Source organism: Diceros bicornis, chromosome 19, assembly GCF_020826845.1.
Source record: "Diceros bicornis minor isolate mBicDic1 chromosome 19, mDicBic1.mat.cur, whole genome shotgun sequence".
Lineage (NCBI taxonomy): Eukaryota > Metazoa > Chordata > Mammalia > Perissodactyla > Rhinocerotidae > Diceros > Diceros bicornis.
In genome coordinates, this window is record NC_080758.1 from 16,652,615 (window position 1) to 16,672,547 (window position 19,933).

Below are 19,933 nucleotides of genomic sequence, written 5' to 3' on the forward strand. Positions count from 1 at the left end.
CAACCGGAAAGGTCTGAGCAACATCCTTCCTGGTCTTTGAGACATCCTCTAGGTGAGCTTGGCCATCTCTGTGTTGTCATATAGACAAAGGCAATCGGCCAGGAGTGCAATGCAGAGTTTAAATCTTGGAAACTTGATGGGGCTGAGTGATTCATTTCTCTGTCTACGTTTTTTTTTTTTTTTTTTTAATCTCTCTTCCCTCTTTGGAACCTAAGAAAGCTTCTAATCAATTCTCCCATGTAGGCAGTTGGGTTCTGAACTCTCTACGTTAGCCATCCCACATGTCCTGTTGAGATCTTTTCAGCAATGCTGGTCAGGCCGTCACTGTCAGATGGAACTAGAGGCAGCCAGGGGTGTGCATTTTGGCACGTCCAGGGTTAGCATCTCTGGTGAAAAGAGCTTTCCTCAGAATTGGCACTAATGAGGTAAGTGATTCCCACCACCAACTTCTCCAGACATTTAAAAAAGTGCTGTAAAGATGAGCAGCTTAGTAACAACAGGCTGGCCTTTGCATTTCAGAGCACTGCTCTCTTCCTAACTGAGCTGTCCACCTTGCCTGGTGGTCTAATAAATGCACAGAGAAGGAACACACACAACACATGGTACTTGTCACTTTTTAACACCATAATTTGCATGGAATGAATATGAGAGGAAACAGGTCAAAAGCCACCAGATGAACCACCTAATTTGATGCTTGGGCTAAGGCTAAATTCTTGACAGGAAGGGTCTAAAGTGCTGAAATGCAGAACTAACATTCAGTCTGGCTGGAGAGACTGGTCTGTTCACCCACACAGAGAGAAACTCAAGTGGGTTTGGGAGGGCGGGGCCCCAGAAATGACCCAGCAATAACCTGCCCTTGCTTTCATTTCCAGAGACCAAAATTTAAGATCCCACGTAATTTAACCATTCCCCATTTCCAGTGTTACAATACACCACCAGAGTCTCAGGGATGGAAGGAATTCAGACAAGATCCTGGTCATCTCACCTGCCCTCCTCCTTTTCAAGTTTAGCCCTTGCTATGAAAAGGGATTGGTATCTCTGAGTCCCAGGATACATACTAGTTTCTTTAAAGGCAGGGCTGAACGGTGACACATCCCTCTTGGAAAGGCCCAAGTGTACCACAAAAAACAGGATCCAACCACTTGCATCTAGAGTCATATTGCTAGGCAGAAAACCGATGTCTAACATTCAATAACTAAACCGAATCTCAGAACCTCAGCAGCCAGAAGGGCCCTAGGCCTCATTTTACAGATGAGAAAGCTGAGGCCCGCAGAGGCCCATGCCTTGTCCACAGTCACACATCTGAGGCTGGAGCCCAGGTCTCTTAATTCTTAGGCCAGAATTCTTTTAGCTACACAGGCCTGGCTTCCACTATTTTAGGGTGAGTAAAATTACATACTTCTAGGGCCCCGTCTGATTCTATTGAGAACCAGGGCTAAGGCTTATGGGTTTGGGAAAGCTTGTTTCTATTGCAAGATTCAACCAATGAATCCCAGAGGTGCTTGAAGTCTCTGGCTCCCGAATTTGATCTGAAAGTGCTGCTTCTGTCTCGATGCTTGTATGATTCAGTTAAAGTGCTTTTCAAACCCAGTGATGATGGCAACTGGGACCTGGAACTCAAACTTGAAGCTTCCTGATGAGCAACAGAGGTCTGCAGTTAGGGTTCATGTGAAAGGCAACAAACTACCCAAGTCTCACATGTGGCCACCTTACAGGCTCGGCCAGACTCTTTCATGGGAGTATGCTGCCTGGCCAACCAGGTTGTTTTCTCCTGGGATGTAGGATCAAAGTGACTTTGGTCCTGATTTTTCTTGTTTTGAGATGTGTAAGAACCAGAGACGGCTTCCAGATTAATGGTTGCGAACTGGGATTCCAAACGTTTGGGAATCACTAGGGAACATTTTCCATGTCTTACACAGAGTAATTCAAGTAACCAAGGGCTTACCCCATGGCTCACCCTCAAAGCTCTACAGGCTTTTCCTCCATGCTGCAGTTTAATTACAAGGAGCAAGACTGAATCCATGGCACTTCAAATTCTCCTTGTGCCTCTCCAGAGAAAAAAGGATCTAAAGATGGTGAGACTCCCAGGGGCCTGGCTAATAGCAGGAGTACAGCTGTGATTTCACAGCCCGCATGGAGTCATCACACTGCGCATCTGAGGTCAGCCCCTCGGGCAGCAGGGCCCCGCCCAGGATGTTGTCGCAGGCGGGATCGGGTTGGCAGAACTCTCTCACAAAGTCCTCCTCCGAGGCCAGCAGCACCGTGTTCCAGGCAGCGATGTCCAGCTCTCCAGCCGTGCCCCCGTACTCCTTGGGGAGAATGCTTCTTGGAAGGTTTGTGTGGAGAGAGTTCAGGTCAGACCCATGGAGGAAAAACTAAAGGGGAATGAAATGAAAACATATGTCCTTAGGTTAATCAGCAATTCAGTGACCTCCTTCATGGTAGATGCCCAAATAAATATCTGTTGAATGAATAAAGGAACGGATGATGGCAACTCTGCCCTTCCAGTTCCTCAAAAAGCTTAAGGATCCTTGATTCTCTTTTCCCTATACTCCGTGCCCTGTTGGCTGGTCCTTCAAAATATATCCAGAATACGACCACTGCACTGCCCCCCATATGGTACCATGCCACCATCACTTCTCACCTAGATTCCCACACTAGCCTCCTACCTGGTCTCCCTGCTCACACCCTTGTCCCACCACAATCTAAGCTCTTTCCATGTCAGTCAGGTCATGCCACTCCTCTATGTACAACCTTCCAGTGCTCTCATCTCAGACTAAAAGCTGAAGTCCGTACGGTGGCTCACAGGGCCCATCACAATCTGGCCCCTGTTCCGTCTCTGCCTCCCCCTCCTCCCACTTCCCCCTGCTGCTCCCCCAGGATGCCGAGCATGCTGCTACCTCAGGGTCGTGCTGTTGCTGGTCCCCCAGAGATCTGTAAGGCTCACTCCCTCAGCTTTTTCAAGTCTTTGCTCAAATGCCAACTTGTCTACGACACCACCTCTAAGCACCCTATTGAATACTGCAACCCTTCCCCCTCCCCGCCCTCACTATCCCCTTCCTCTGCTTTATTTTTCTCCATGCACTTATCACATTTAGTACTAGATAACACACATAATCCATTGTCTGTGTCTCTCTCTAGAATGTCAGCTTCTGGGGGCAGAGACTTTGGTCTATTTTGTTCATCTAGAACATATATGCACATAGCAGTTGATCAATAAATATTTTTGACTGCATGAACGAACATAGGAAGGACCAAGTGAACAAGATTATGAGCCACAAATAAGGTCACTCTGCAGATGTAAGAGACCTGGTCCAAAGGCCACTTTGGTAAAAGCAGGCTCCAAACAGGATCTCCAGGAACCAACATGGGTTCAAACCCAGGCACGGAGGGCACTAAATCAGCAATTCTCAAACCTAACTGCATCAGAAACACCTAAGGAGATTTTAAAAGCACAGATTCCTCGGCTCCACCCCTTAAGTGATGACTTAAAATCTTCAGGGAAAAGGGCCTGGGAATCTGGATCTGGATTTTAAGTTGCCTCCTTTGCAACCTTGAGATTCTCTATCTCTATCTGTTTCCTCTCTGAAAAAGAGTACAAAATTCAAGACCCAGTCTTGAGTCACTGAGTGACCACAATACGCCCAGGGAAGAAGGAGAAAAATACCACCCATCCAATTTCATCTCGGTACTGGGAAAGGTTAAAAGAGAAGTGGCTCTTGGGTCAGAAAGGAAGACCATCTTTTAAAGTGTCATCTATCCTTTCTTAAATACAAGTTAAGCTAAAAACTCACATTTCTCATAAACCATGAGTTATTCCACAAACTTTAAACAGAGAGACAACAAATTATGTACATGGAAAGGCTTAAATAGCATTTTTAAACCCCAAGGAGCTGTGGTAAGAAATCACCATAACTCTTTTTAACTACCTGCCCAATGACTGCCCTTCTCCAAGTCCTCTTAAACATAAGATGCAGTGTTGGATCACATGCCCAGGTCAGGATATTAAAAAGTCTAAATGATTACAGAGCAGGGAAGCTCTTCTGATAACAATCCTGGCTCTGCTCCCTCTAGTGTTCATATTATATTCTTATTAATTTCATCTTCCCCTCACAGAAAGGATTCTTCATTTATTTTATCTGTAACCCTGTTCTTTCCAAATTAGTAGTCCCAGGGCAAAAATAATAAACTAAGTTTACTGTTGTCACAATAAATTTAAAGATGTCACAAATAAGGGAGCAAAAAAAAATTAAAGTATCTTAAGTCAATAGGATCATCACTTACCCTGTTTGCTATTTTCTCCTTCAGAAATGGTTTTATGATGGCAAAAATGCCTTTAAATATTCGAGGTTCATTCACTACATGGACTGCTTTTATCCGAATGGGGAAACCATCCTGTGGGGAGAGGGAAGGGGATGTTAGAAGATGGGGAATATCTGCAAACTGTCTGTTTCCACAGTCTGCCTCCCCCATTTAAATCTTCTTCATTTTAGGCCCCAACATCAGTCTGGTCTGATTCTCACGGCCTCCTCAAAGACAGCCCAAGTGGGGGCTCAACAGGAAGTCAAGCCTCAGGGGAACAGTCTCTCTTGGGACCCAGAGCCGGCTTAGAACACAGTTAGGCAAACAAGAGCTGCTCCTCTTGTGGTAAAAATGGTCTGAGTCCACATGGATGGATCTAGCAAATATGAGACTTCTGGATTAGTGTTGCCCAAAGTGTGTTTCTCAGGATGTTACTAGGCGTGATGCAAAAAAGGGTTCCATGGTAGATAAATAAGTCTGAAAAACAGTAGACTAAATCTAGTCAAACAGGTTTCCTTAACTGCAGGACTGTTCAGAGCTTTTACTCTGCAAATGTTTATTGTGAAATTAACAAGAAAGACTTGCTATCCCACATTGCCCAAACTTTATTTAACCCTGGAACTCTTTTTTGTTCCCCAGATCATCTTACAGGACTAGAAAAACACTGATCCAAACTCTTTATCCTGACACTGGAATTGACACAGTATGTAGCAGGAGCCTCAAAAGACGAGTGGAAGCTAAGGAAAGCCAGAGTACTGGCTCAAAGCCAGAATTCCAATTTCTGATAATGACCCAAGGTGACATTGACCTTTAAATAATCAGCCTGGTGCACAGTAGGAACCCAAACACACTGTGGAATTCAGCGGGGGGAACTGTTCTATCTCTGGTGCCCCACAGCTCACAAGAGATGGCACCCCACGGGCTGGGTCAGAATGGACGAGGAGCCAACCCTGCTGGAGCTGGAGACTTGGGCCAGGCTACATCTTCTGGGTCTCAGTTTCCCCATCTATCAAAAAGGAAAACTTACGGGGCCACCCCAGGGCCCAGTGGTTAAGTTTGGCATGCTCTGCTTTGGCGGCCTGGGTTTGTGGGTTCGAATCCTGGGCGCGGACCTACACTACTCATCAGCCAGGCTAAGGTGGCGTCCCACATACAAAATAGAGGAAGACTGGCACAGATGTTAGCCCAGGGACAATCTTTTTTTTTTTTTCCATCTGTTGCCAATCTTCCTCATTTTTTTTTTTTGCTTGAGGAAGATTAGCCCTAAGCTAACATCTGTACCAGCCTTCCTCTGCTTTATACATGGGTTGCTGCCACAGCATGGCTAACAAGTGGTGTAGGTCCGCACTCAGGATTCGAACCCGCAAGCCCAGGCTGTGGAAGTGGAACGCAGCGAACTTAACCACTACGCCACAGGGCCAGCCCAGGGACAATCTTCCTCAAGCAAAAAAAGAGGAAGATGGGTAACAGATATTAGCTCAGGGTGAATCTTCCTCAGCAAAAAAAAAAAAAAAAAAAAGGAAAATCATTCTTGCCTTGTCTATCTCAGGGAATTCCTTGAAGGGTTGAATGGGTTATAATGACTGTCAAAGTGCTTTGCAAGCCATTAAACCCTGTGAAGGTAGGTAAGGAACTTTACGGTTGAAGCACAGAACGTGAGGTGTGAAAGTATCTGGCAAAGAGTCCAACAGTGCTCCACGTCCCCAGGTCCCACAGAAGGCAGGACAGGCTCCATCACCTCAGGCAGAAGCACAATTTCTCAGTTTCATTTGTTAGGAGAGTTTCTGCTCTGTCTTCTGGACACACACACACAAAAATGCAGAAAGCATTTCTCTGGTGTTGGGACTCTTGCCCTAAAGCTGATCTTGTCCAGACTAAAGGCACCTCAAGAACTACCAGGGAGCCCGATGAGAATGAGGGGTAAACAGGACGTTTACACTTCTCCCCACAATGCACCTGTACTCTTCTGATTGTGGGAGTGGGGAGTGGGGTTTGTGCATCGTGCAGAGTCTGAAATGAAAGGACAGGGCCCAGGGAAAGCCAGAACAAGCACAGAACAGGCGTGCAACACATAGGGGCCGTACCTGCAGGATGCCAATCACCTTTTTGGCTATAAAAGGGCCAAAATGAGATGCTTTTGATAAGCTCACTCCTTTGTAGTCTGCAAGAATTACAATTCCATTCACCTGGGTTTCTTCAGACTGAATGAGTTTCTCTAACGTCAAGTATATGGCTCGGATGTTTTCGGTAATTGGATAGTTGCTCGGTATCCATCTGTCTAAGGTAGTAAGAAATGGACAGTATGTCACAGAAATGAATGCAAACAAGTAATCAGACAGGCTAAGATGTATCTCCTTGCTAAAACTGTTGTTTAAAAATGGAAAAGAAAGATACTCTACTGGCATGACTCTACTTGGGTTAGCAAAGGGGAGCCTTTAAGCAGCAGCTAATGTTTCTCAACTCCAAACACAGCAGCACATTCTGAAATGGAAATGCAATCCAGCGTTACGGTTAAAAGCGTATGCTCAGAAGTTAGACACACCTGGGGGTTTGAATTTTACTAGCTGTGTGACCTTGGGCAACTTACTTCCTCACTCTGAGCCTTCATTTCCTCCTAAGTAGAGTGGAATAATAATACTTCCCTTAATGGACATCTGTGCCTTATGCCATCAGATGTGTCCTCTTATCTTCATACCACCACCCTGATTTTCCTGGGGGAACCACCTCTTCCCACGCTAGCCATGCAGTTTGGGTAAAATTGACTTGACTCCTGGCTCCAGAAGTGGGCTTGGCCAACCTGGGTATTGCAACCTCCTGGCCACAGTGTGTGATCCAAGCCAGGTCAAGCAGAGCCAAGGGGACTCAATTCTGGGAGCCTGGCCTTTGAGAAGAGAAGATCTCTCTTCCCTCTTGTAGTGGTGGGGCTGGGAGCCTGAGATTCAGGGGCCCATGAGGCAAGCGCTGGCCTGAGACTGAAGCCAGACTGAGGACAGCAGAGATGGAAACGGCTTCCCAAGGCCGCAGTTTGAGCAAATTCCCCTTTCCGGGCTGGATGCTCTTTAATACTCCCCATACATTTAAGTAGTCTTTCCTCTTTTTGGGAAAAACATGAAAATGACAACTTTTGACTGTTAACCACTATTCTCAAGAAAATCCCACCAAGATCTGTGTGTCCCTTTCTTTGAACGATAAAACTCCACATGAATGCCACCAATGGGATATGTAACGTGCAAAATTTCTATGAAAAAATCTTTGGCCAAAATTTGTGCCAGCTTGCTGTTTAATGTTGCTGCCAATTAAACCTGCTTCTACATGACTGGGTGTCATCCTTTTCAATCACGTGTCTCAAAAGCGCTTATAAGAGAGCAAAGCCCAGGGGCCGGCCCCGTGGTGTAGCAGTTAAGTGCGCGCACTCCGTTGCTGGCGGCCTGGGTTCGGATCCTGGGTGTGCACTGACACACCGCTTGTCAGGCCATGCTGTGGTGGCGTCCCATATAAAGTGGAGGAAGATGGGCATAGATGTTAGCCCAGGGCCAGTCTTCCTCAGCAAAAAAAAAAAAAGAGGCTTGGCATGGATGTTAGCTCAGGGCTGATCTTCCTCACACACACACAAAAAGAAAGCAAAGCCCATTCCCACTGGAGAACAAAACCTTCTGTGTATGCCTCCTCCTAAAATGTTGAGTCGGTGGGGAGGGGTCTAGATCTGCTCCAGACATAGGGGAAAAAATTCATCTCACAAGCAAAGGGTTGAAATCAGTGTGGTAATATGTTTTGTAATATTCTTATGTGTTGAGTACAGAGGCGCAGCAGCAAAATCTGCTGACTGGTTTCTAGGTCTCCTGGTGCCCTGAAATCTCCACTGCCTTGCTTATTTTAAAATATACACCTCTAATTTTGGAAAGTGCCTAAAATAGCAGGTAAAGCAGTTAACACTGTGCCTGGTACACAGTAAAGTCTCAAGAGAATGGGTTAGTCCCCAAAGAGGGTTTGGTAAGTGACTAAAGGCAATGGCGATGTGGGGCTCAAAGGCAGAGGAAGGTGCATGCAGGTTTCCCCTCCCCATCAGACTTCCCTCTAGGAGGAGTTTGTATGCATGAGCAAAGAGGGCTGCCAGCATGTTCTCATTTTCCTGGCTTGGTTGGGAAGAACACTGCAATCTGACTTTCAAATTTTGTCTCAGCTCTGGTCTGATGGACAATGTCGAGGCTGGGGGTGGAGTGGAGAACAGTCCTGAATTTATAATGCATCTGGTGTCATGGACGAGAAGAGGATCAAGAATCAGAAGGCTCGAGTTCCAGCATCCCCTAGTCGTCGTGTCAACTAAAAAATGTTCCTACACATTTCTAAATGCTTTTTGGGGGTGGGTGGGTGGGGAGCTGCCCTCAGTTGAAAACTACCGTGCCAAAGAATGTAAGGTATCCTCATTACCATCATGAAGTGCTAAGATCAAAAAGTGAATCTAAGGTGAATTCTTTCAATGGCTTAACAAAGTAGAGGAAAGGAGGGAAAAGTTGGAGGAGGCATGTGGTAGACAGACATCTTTCCAGGCGTCTGCCCAGCCCACACCCTTTCACTGATTTGTGTACCTCACCTACTCACAAAGGAGGCACGGGGGTATGAGGGTCCTGGCCTGTATCCTATGAGCGGGGCAGCTTTCTCAGCCCACCAGATTCTCAACCCGAGAAATCTGGAATCTGCATTGAAGGAACTTAGATGGGTGGCCAGGTAAACCTGGGAGCTGAGGGGTGCCAGAACTAGCCATGTGCACAGGGGCAGCAAAAGCCAGTCTACAGAGAGGAGTGCGAAGAAGATATGTGAAGGGCAGCAGAACGTGTGGCCCAGAGAGATGCACAGACTGACAGACAGACAAAAGCAGAGATGAGGAGAATGGCTATCTTAGTTCCTGATGGCGAATGGACTGGATTCTGGTTCTTAGTTCCAGGGCCTCTGAGAGCTGCTGCACTGTCAGCTCTGGTTCTGTGAGATGCTCCTGTCGCCTTAGACTAAATTCTCCCTTTTTTCTTAAGGCAGGTTGAGCAGGTTTTTGTCACCTGCAATCAAAAGAGCCTTGAGTAAGACAGGGAGGGGACAAGAGGGAGTAGGAAAGCCGGGGAGGATGCCGGACAGACACATCCCAAACTGTACACGCACCCCCTGCAACAGTCTAGGGCAGTACCTGGGCGGAGGCAAAGGATGTGGCAGCCCCGGGGGTCGGTGTGGGGCAGCACAGTGAGGAATCCGGAAGCAAGGACATCTTTTAAGGCTGACGGCTTCAGGTTATCGAAGACTTCGGGCCAGCTCCTCCGGCAGCTGTGGTAGTTGATCAGGAGCTGCAGGGCCCGGTCGTAATCAAACTTGCGGGCTCGGAGGAAGCGCAGCAGGAAGGCATCATCGAGAGAGGTGCTCAGGTTTGGGCACTCCTTCCGCACCATGTCACGGAGGGCCTGGACGTCTCGAAGTCTCCATTCCGGCTTCTCCTGCAGCTCTTCCCTGGCTTTCATGACCAGTTCTTCTGACAGCGAGCACACGTAGCCAGGAGGCTCGGGCCGTGCTGGCAGCTCATTTTCGGAAAGTGAGGCCGCAGAAGGGCTGGTTCTCAGCGAGTCACTTTCTTCTGACATTAGCTACCAGGATCCCTGCCAAAACAGAAGACCCAGGTGGAGTTAATAAAGCCCAGCGCTGCTCATTTCAAACCCCAGGACATCATGATGCAGGGACAGGAACATTTTTGTCAAGCCAAGTAACCTCAGAGCAGTGGTTCTTAAGCTGGGGAGTGAACTGGATCTGAACCATGCACCCAGGTCTAACCCCAGACTGAATGAAGTCAGAATCTCCACGGAGGCACCCAGGCTGCTAGGGCAGGATGTACCCACTCCTCATTAGACACCATGGCCTTGCTTACAGATGTATGAATAGGTGCTTCACTTGACTCATAATTAAAGAAATGTGAATTAAAACAACTTTGAAATTCAGATTGCCAAAAATACAAAGCAGTAACTCTGATACGCTTGCTGTGGGTGGGAGAATAAATTGACATAGCCTCTTTAGAAGGCAGTTTGTCAATATCTACCAAATTTAAAACCACACACCCTTTGGCTCAGCATTCCATTTCTAGGACATGTACTTGTATGTGTGTGCAAAATACACACACCAGGATGATCATTACAAATATTGATTATAAAGACAAAAACGGGAAACCCTTTAATGGCATACCAGTCGGAGACTGGTTAAATAATATTACCATATGAATGGGATAATATTCAGTCATGAAAAGGAATTAGGCAGATCTTTATGAACTGACATATTAAAGAAAAAGAAAGCAGGTTGCAGAACAGTGTGCATAAAATAATCGCATTTATATTTTTAAATATACACATATATACACTTGTGAATGCACCTAAAATTTCTGGAAGGGGATACAAGAAACTTACCAACACTTCCCAGGGAGCAGAACTGGACGACCGGACATTTAAGGTAGGAGAGAGACTTTTCACTGTACCGTTGTACCGTTTTAATTTTTTACCATATACACGTGTGACTTATCATGGCAGCTGTGAAACTGAGCTGATCAGATCTGCTGGGGTGGAACATAATCAGTGGATGCCCTCAGCTGGTGGATGCCACACTTTCCAGGCTGCCCCCAATGACTGAGTGAGACCTGGGCCTCCTCTAATAGGCAACTTTGCCTGGAGGATGCCCTATCAGCCTGGCCTGGCCGAACCCTTTGTGGAACTGCACTGCAGTCCGAGACCTCCCGCCCAAACCTCCTTCACAGGGGCCGGGCTCGCATGGCTGTCCGAAGGCTCTCCCTGACTTCTCCAGCTCCTCTCCCTTTTAAGCTCCACAGGCATTGCCTCCAATAAATTTCTTGCATGTCTAATCTCATCCTACTGTCTGCTTCTTAGAAGACCTGAACCAACACACTTATTGAATGAAAAACAAAAACAAAACAGCTGCCTTAGGTATCCCAGGAATATGGTAGCAGCAGGACAGCCCAGTTCGAAAGCCCAAGCTCTTGTCCATGGGCCATCACTGATCCCCCACTCTGAGCTCAACAAGAAAGCAGGGACCGTCTCAGGGTCTCTGCACATAGCCAGTATCCCCCCAGTCCACAGCAGCCAGAGTGACCAGGTCACCCCCTCTAAATCCTAGGTCTGCCCACCCCATTCCTTGTATTCTAACCTCTAGCCCCACTCGGCTTCTTTCACTTCCTCCCGAAGATGTGTTTTCTCGTCTAGTGCACATCCTGTTTCCTCTGACTAGCATGCTCGTCCTCCAGTTCTTCACCTGACTGATTCACCCTCAAGTCTGATTAGATGCCACTCCATCCATTCAACAAACACCGAGCACTTACTGCAGACCAGGTGCTCTTCCTGGCACTGGGGATACAGCAGTGAACAAATAAAAAAATCCTGCCTTCATTGAGCTTAGATTCTAGTGGGGGAGACTCTAAGCAAAATAAACTATATAGTCTACCAGAAGATGATGGGTGCGAGGGAGAGAAATAAAGCAGGGAAGTGGGCTGGATGTATCTGGGGATGGGAGTTGCAATCCTGACTAGGGTGATCAGGGAAGCCCCCTCTAAGTGACATTTGAGCAAAGATGAAGAAGATGAGGGAGCATGCCATGCAGATATCTGGGGGAAGAGCAAGTGCAAAGCCTGAGGCAGGAACATCCCTGCCTTTTTCAAGGAATAGCAAAGAGGCCACTGTGACTAGAGCCAAATGCCCAAGGAAGAGAGAAGGAGCAGATGAATTTAGAGGTGCGGGGGCCCCAGTGGTACAGGGTTTGGTAGGCCAGTGAGAACTCTGACTTTTACTGAGGCTGGCGGGAGCTATGGAGGGTTTTTGAGTAGAATGACACGATCTGATTTATATCTTTAAAGGATCACTCGGCTGTCTTGCGAATGGACTGTAATGGGATGAGGACAGAAGCAAAGAGACCATTTAGAGGCTATTGCAATAATCCAGGCGAGATGATGCTGCTTGAAGCAGGACGCCTTCTCGGACTCCAGGCCAGATTAGGAGGCTCCCCAGCAGCAGCAGCTCTTTGGCACAGCACCGCTCCCACTCTGCTCTAAGTGTCTCTAGGCAATCTGTGGACCACATCCACATCTGCCTTGTTCATTGCCTTAAACTCAGCACCTAGCAGGGTGTCAGACACAAAGTCTGCACTCCATAAATGTTTGTTGAATGAGTTTAATCTGTTTGGTAGAGGTATGCTGAGTGAGGAATGGAACAACACTCATGGTTCACGGGACCCACCCTAGCCTCTGTTTCCATGGGAGTCACCAACAGATGCCTGTAATCCCAATCCAGGCTATCTGGAGACAGACTATAGTGTCCATGAGCTGCAGGTCTAGCCTCAAAGTCCCTTTCCAGTCTCTCTCCCACCTTTCCCCCCTCAATGCACATCAGATGCCAGTGAAAACAAACCAATGACCCATCGCTCTCCGAACACCTCATGCATGTCTGACACCTCTGCCTGGAACTTCCTCTCCTTGTTTATTCCCAACCAGACAACTCATCACCTTCCAGGCCCAGCTTCAATGTCACCTCCTCTGTGAAGCCTTCTCTGACTCCCCCAGGGTGATTCCCTCCAGTTTTCCACAGCACCGGGCTCCTATTTCTCTTTCAGAAATTGCAGTCAGTGTCATGGGTGATTACATGAAACTCCTCAGAGTGAGTTTCACCATCCACTCATTTATCGAATAATTACTGATCACCTTCCACACAGGTAGGTACATGCTCACACATGCCGGGCGCACACAACAGTAAACAATGTCATTCTTTGCCTTATGAAGTTTAACTCATGGTGGAATGGTGAAAAGAGATAACACGTGCTTGAGCGTTTTGCTAAGTATCAAGCACCGTGATAAGCACTTTACAACCGTCTCTCATTTAATCTTCGCAGTATTTGGTGAGAGCACTATTACGGTCCCTATTTTACAAAGGAGGAAACTGCCCACTAGAATGTAAATCCCATGAGGGCAGACAACTTGCCTGCCACGTTCACTGCTAGCCCCAGTGCCTGGTGCATAACCGTGCTCAGTAAATATCAGCGGATGATACGAGGGTAAGTGATGTGCCCAAGGGTACACACCCAGTGAGGCCGAGCGAGGATGTGTCTAGCCCCACCCTGGGCGCTACACTCCACCTGGAGCTCCCTGTTTAATCTCCAGGGCCTCGGCAGCGTTAAGCAGAGAGCAGGACCCAGTGACAGTCTGGCGAATGAACGGACGGGTGGGTACAGGGCTGGATGCAAACACCATTCGTGAGGGAGAAGCCGGGAATCTTCCTCACCTGGAACCCATCATTTTGTGAGCATCACCTTCTTCCCCACCCCATCCCACCAAGGAGAGGTCAGGAAGCCATCGCTCCTGGAGCCCCAGAGACCCCACGTCCCGTCGACAACCTTCGAGCCCCCTCATTTCCGGTTGTCACCCCTTCCCCAGGCGTCCCCATTTCCTGGGGTCTCTCTCTCTCTCCTCGGGTCCCCCACTTCCGGTTATCCCTCCCTCTCAGCGGTCCCTCTTCCCGGCCCCCAAGGCACACGGAGGGGCTCGCGGGCACTCACCGGCCCGGCTACGGGGCGGAGCGCGCGTCAACGGGCGGCGGGGGCCTCGTCCTACAGCGCGCACAGAACTGACCCGCACTCCCCGCCCGGCCGGCCCGGCCCCTCGCGCCGGAAGTGACGTCGCAGGGCGTGGGAAGGCGGGGCGCCGCCGTGAGTGCGCATGTGCGGGGGCTAGCCGCAGTGCCGGCTTTCTGTCCCCCGCTAGCGGCCGGGATTCCGCGCTGTGGGACGAGAGCCCGGGGAGGGGCTGGCCGGAAGAAACAGGGGGCGCGAGCAGGTGTAGATGGTATAGATGGGGAAACTGAGGCCCAGAGAAGGAAAGAAAGAAACTACCGCCTCCTGAGAACATACTACCATGTACCTGGTGTTTTCCATCCGTTATCTCATTAAATCCTAGTATTCATGGGATTCTCCTGTTTCATGAAGGGAAACTGGCGACCAATGAAGTAAAGGGCTTCAAACCTAGACCTCGGGATTAGCGTTCTAGGATTCTTCCCACCACAGCTGCCGTCGGGACTGGCTACTCCAAAGGGGGAGCTTCCACTTCAGGGCGCATCTGTGGCTGTCGTTAGCTGAGTGGCCTTGAGCAAATCCCCGTTCCACCCTTGGGCTTCAGTTTCCCCTTGCTCTGGAATCCTGATTCAATAATTACTTGTTTCCTGCTTTGGGGTTCGTGAAGTCCACTTCAGAAAGTGGTAGCTTGAGAAACCCAGTCCCCTCTTCCCCAGCATATATTTTGTGCAACTACAACTTTGAGACAAATCTCCCAGGTCCCTTTTTCGAGCAGAGTAAAGACGCTAAATCATTTCTAGAGAGAAATTCTCTGGTCTAGGAGGACTCAGAGCCCAATGGAGTATCCAAGAGATGACCTTAAACAATCTCTTCCTTTCCCTACCCCAGGGGCAAGAGGAGTCCGAGGGAGGTGGGAACTGACCCACGGGGGCCACAGGAACATGACAGTTTCTGCCAGATGCTCGATTGTGTTGGGGGAGGGGAGAGGGGTTCCAGGGAACCATGAGTTTTGACTTCTGCTCTCAGCTCCACCACTTCTAGAGTTGCCAGATAAAATACAGAACACTCAGTTAAATTTGAATTTCATGTAAATGACAATTTCTTTTTAAGTATGTCTCATGCGACATTTGAGACATACTTATACTAAAAAAATTATTGTCTAGCAGAAATTCAGATTTAACTGGGCATCTTGTTTTTTTTTTTTAATTTTTTGCTAAACCTGTGTATTAGTTTCCTATTGCTGTTACAACAAATTACTACAAACTTAGTGGCTTGAAACAACACAAATTTGTTCTCTTACAGATCTGCAAGTGAGAAGTCTAAAATCAAGGTGTTGGCGGGGATGCATTCTCTCTGGGGACTTCAAGGGAAAATCCATTTCCTTGCCTTTTCAGCTTCTAGAGGCCACATGCATTCCATGATTCGTGGCCCCTCCTCGAATCACTTCAACCTCTTACTTCTGTTGTCATGTCTACTGCTAACTCTGATCCTCCTGCCTCCCACTTTTTCAGAAAACCTTTTTATTTTCTCAGGCTAAGAACACTTAACATGAGATCTACCCTCTTCACAAATTTTTAAGTGAACACAACATTATTGTTGACTAGAGGTACAGTGTGTCCAGCCTCCCTTTTATGAGGACTCTTGTGATTACGTTGGGCCCACCCAGATAATGTAGGATAATCTTCCATCTCAAGATCCTTAATTTAACCACATCTGCAAAGTTCCTTTCACCATACAAGGTAAGATATTCACAGGTTCCGGATATTAGGACGAGGACGTCTTTGGGGTGCCATTATTCAGCCTACCATAGTCTGGCAACCCCAATTCTAGCTATGTGACTTTGGCCAAATCATTCAAACTTCCAAAGCCTCTAGTTCCTCGTGGGCAAAAAGCTGATTAGATGAGCTCATAAGAGGAAACGCCTTGCCCCCTGCCAGGCAAACAGTAATTGTTTTACAAATGGCACCTCTTGTGGCAAAGGGTGGGGGATAACCCTGTCCAAACCATGCTGTCCTAGGCATTGGGATAAACCCCTCTGAACCCAGACCCAGGACTGATCTACTGGTGGTACCCAGTCCGGATTGCAATCCCACATACTGCCAGCAGGAGGAGAGGAACATAGGTCCAGAACCTGGTCTCAAGGGCACGGAAGGGTTGGGAGGAGATTCAGAGATGCCCCAGAAGGCCCTGTCCCATCCCTCAATTGAGGGCCATTATTTTTGGTTCCTCCTGGTGTTACATTTGAGAACCAAGTTATCTCAGGATTGTAAGAGTCAGATAAACAACAATGACAGCAAAAAGAGTTCCCATTTTTTGAAGAATTAAATCTGCCAGGCACTATGCTAAATAGTTTGCTTATATGATTTCAATTACACCTTACTATAACCCTGTGAACAGCAAGTAAGATTGTCCCATCTACAGATGAGAAAACTGAACTCGGAAAGGGTAAGTCACTTGCCTAGGGGCTCAATATAGTCAGTGAAAGAGCTGGATTTGAACCCAAGTCTGTATGACATCACAGCCCTAAATTTTACTTTGCCTTAGAGGTCATGTAGTCCTGCCTCTTTGTTCTTTTAGGTTGGGAAACAGGCTCAGAGAAGGAGAAGAAATTGCCTGCAGTCACATGATAACTCTGTGGTTGAGCTGGGATTTGAGCTTCTGTCTTCTACATTTCTGCCTTGGGCATTCAGAAGTAACAGACTCTGAACTACCCCTTGAAAAGTTCCATTTCTTCATGTGTAAAATGAGGGATGGTACCCCTTCTTTAGGGGGTCCTTAGGAGGATTCAGTGGGATGGCATGCACAGAGTTCTGGTACATCGTATCATGAAATGTCTGTTGATTGGTTATGACCACCCCACTCGAGAGCAGAAAGATCACCAGAGGGAGGGCAGCTTGCCATGTGTCTTGGTTTGGAGGGCTACAAATATCCTGCTTTCCTAGCTTCCTCTAGTCTCTGAAAAAAGAAATCTGGGCATTGGGTATGTGTGGAGGAGGCCAGGAATGCCTGAGCTGCCTCTGTTTTCAAGGCATGTGACTCTGAGTTAGACAATCTCCTAGAACCAGCTTCAGTACTGGTTCTAAGGTAAGGCTCGTTTAGGATAGCACCGTGGTATAGGGCATAGTTTCTCAACCTCATCACTGTTGAGATTTGGGGCTAGACAAGTCTTTGTTGGGGGTAGGGGATGTGCCATCCTGTACGTTGTTGGATGTTTAATGGCATCCCTGGCCTCTACCCACTAGATGACAGTAGCACCCTACACTCACAGTGGTGAAAACCGAAAATGTCTCCAGACATTGCCAAATATCCCCCGGGGGACAAAATTGCCCCCAGTTGAGAACCACTGGTATAGGAGAAAGAAAGTTGGCTTCTGGTCAGACAGACCCGAGTCTAAATCCTCTCTGTGTCACTAACCAGCTGTGTAACCTTGGAGCAATTATTTACCTCTCTAACCCTTGGTCTCTTCGACCATAAATTCTGTACTAACAGCTACCATTTATTTAATGCTTTTTTGTTGTCAGTGTGATGAGCTCTTTGCCTGGATAATCTCGCTTAATTGTCAGTAACAGAATCCTGAAGAGACACTGACAGGTAGAAGCAGAAAGGAAGATGGAAAGGAGACAGAGGGAGAGTGGTGTACATTAAGCATCTTCTCTGTACCATGCAGGACAGCCGGTGCTCTCACGGATATTTATCCTCTGTCACTAGCTGTGTGATCTTGGGGAAATCACCTCCCTGGGGCTCAGTTTCCTCATTTGTAAAAATGATAGCCCTCAGGGAATTCTGGTAAGATGAAGGCAGTGATGCCCTGCATAGATTTGATTCCTGCCAAATCCCCACATAAAAACAGAAACAAAATTCCAGAAACACATTTACAACAAAACTAGGTGACAGGTATCTTCACAAACTCAAAAAACAAGTTGGTGAGGACAAATCAGCCATAGCTACAAGGCCTGTGTGCCATTGGGGCCTCTGCGTAGGAGAAATAAAAGGGAAGTAACAGGCATCTGATGAACCAGAGAACTGGAGAATCCCAAAATTGCAAAATATATTCATGGGAAAGCATGGCGGGGCATGAGAATTGCAGCTGGAACTGGGAAGGGTTTTGTTAACTCCAACAGTGGGTGAGGGCAAGGGGTCTGCCATAAGGCCCACAGGCTAAAGAAGTTCAACCCCTATGAATTCTTGAAATGACCACCAAGTCTTCTTTCCAGGACAAGCCTCGTGCTGAGGAGAAACTACTGAGAAAGGAATCAAAATTGGGCAGAATAGGGAAAGCAGAAATAAAGGAAACAGAAGGGCTGGATAAAAGTGGGGGAGGGGAACAGAGCCAGAGAACGAGCCATATATACATATATATATATATATATAAACAGTGTGCAGAGACAACAGAAGGGAGAGCTCTGTGAAGATAAAAAAGCTATCTTAACCAAGCCTCCTTCTAAATGTTCAGAAAGGGGGCCAGCCCCGTGGCTTAGCAGTTAAGTGCGTGCACCCTGCTACTGGTGGCCAGGGTTCGGATCCCGGGCATGCACCGACGCACTGCTTCTTCGGCCATGCTGAGGCCGCGTCCCACATACAGCAGCTAGAAGGATGTGCAACTATGACATACAACTATACTGGGGCTTTGGGGCAAAGAAAAAGAAAAGTAGGAGGATTGGCAATAGATGTTAGCTCAGAGCTGGTCTTCCTCAGCAAAAAGAGGAGGATTAGCATGGATGTTAGCTCAGGGCTGATCTTCCTCACAAAAAATAAATAAATAAATGGTCAGAAAAACTAATCTCATGTAAAAATGAGCAATGGAAAAGTATCCAAGTTAAATCCTGGGAATACAAAATGACTATGAGAGAGAGAGAGCAAGAGAGAGAATAAGGAGCAGAATAACATCCCTACAGATAGTGAAAGCATGCCAGGAAGACGTTTTTTTAAAAAAGATGAAAACAAGCTAAAAGACATCAACAAAAATTATATCTTTTTTATAATTGTATAAAAAAGAACATAAATTGAAATTATAAAAATTCAGAAATGAGGTGACAGAACTGATGAAAGAACTAGAGATGAGAGAAAAATATATTTGAAAAATGAAAACTAAACTAAATAAGAGCAAATGAAAAAATAAAATCAACACATAGTGTTTTGAGATAAATAGGAAGTAAAAAGGGGGCAATTTTTAAAAATAAAAATTAAACAAAGACGTAAAAGAATTGCAGAGAAAGGGACAAATATTGAAGATGGGCAATGAAAATGTGTGAACAATAGGAGTCACTGAAAAAAAAAAAGCAAAGCAAAGGAATACATCATTGACTCAGATTAATCAATATCAAGACATAGTTTGGTAAAATTACTGGTTTATAAAGAGAAAGAAAAAACATCTTTAGGCATGTTGGGTGTCTGGGCAAAAAGTAACGAAATGAGGTTGTCATCAGACTCTTCAACAGCGATGCTTTATGTCAGTGCCAGAAGGAGACGGCGTATACTTTAAGATACTCAAAGAAAGAAAGTATGAGCCAAGGATTTTATATCCAGCAAAACTGACCTTCTGTAAAGAACTATTATCAACTTGCAAGCACTCGGGGGCTATTTTTTCCATGAGTCTTTCCTGAGGAGTCTACTGGGGAATGAGCTTCAGCCCAACAATGTGGCTAGAGGGACATTGACATAAGAACTGGTAGTAAGCATTCAATATATATTTACTTGTGGGACTAAGGCCAAATGATGGTTAAAAGACAATAAAGTATGGAACACCTATGTGCTCTAACAATGTAGCTCTAGAACAATCCCCCAAAGTGGTGGAGAATGGGCCTAGTGCATGCAAAAATTTTTATATCCATTTTCAATAATTGGTGGTGGTAGCTTTACTGTTGTTATTCTGGGACTGTTGTGTGTGTAAAGTGGGCTAAAGGAGATCAGTAATTGTAGAATCTTTCAATTTTATAATCTCCTGTGTCCTTGAAAACCAAAGTGTCTAATATATATATTATTTATATATGTAATAAAATCTATATCTATATATATATATAAAATACCTACTTGTATTCACGAA

The 19,933-nt window shown here is 46.6% G+C and overlaps 1 protein-coding gene across 4 annotated transcripts; it reads right to left on the reverse strand.

Annotated features, from left to right (window-relative positions):
- Positions 1-376: 376 nt before the first annotated feature.
- Positions 377-13,957, reverse strand: TTPAL (alpha tocopherol transfer protein like). 4 transcript variants are annotated; one of them, XM_058562651.1, is made up of 6 exons: positions 13,879-13,957; positions 10,734-10,876; positions 9,479-9,938; positions 6,387-6,580; positions 4,285-4,395; positions 377-2,375 (listed from the first exon to the last, which is right to left on the reverse strand). In XM_058562651.1, the coding sequence occupies exons 3-6, from the start codon at positions 9,921-9,923 to the stop codon at positions 2,097-2,099; spliced, it is 1,029 nt and encodes a 342-aa protein (XP_058418634.1). In that variant the 5' UTR covers positions 9,924-9,938; positions 10,734-10,876; positions 13,879-13,957; the 3' UTR covers positions 377-2,096. The 4 variants fall into 4 exon arrangements, with proteins under 4 accessions (XP_058418634.1, XP_058418635.1, XP_058418633.1 ...); XM_058562652.1 differs by having other exon boundaries at positions 10,734-10,879; positions 13,879-13,934; XM_058562650.1 differs by lacking the exon at positions 10,734-10,876 and having other exon boundaries at positions 13,879-13,947.
- Positions 13,958-19,933: the final 5,976 nt, after the last annotated feature.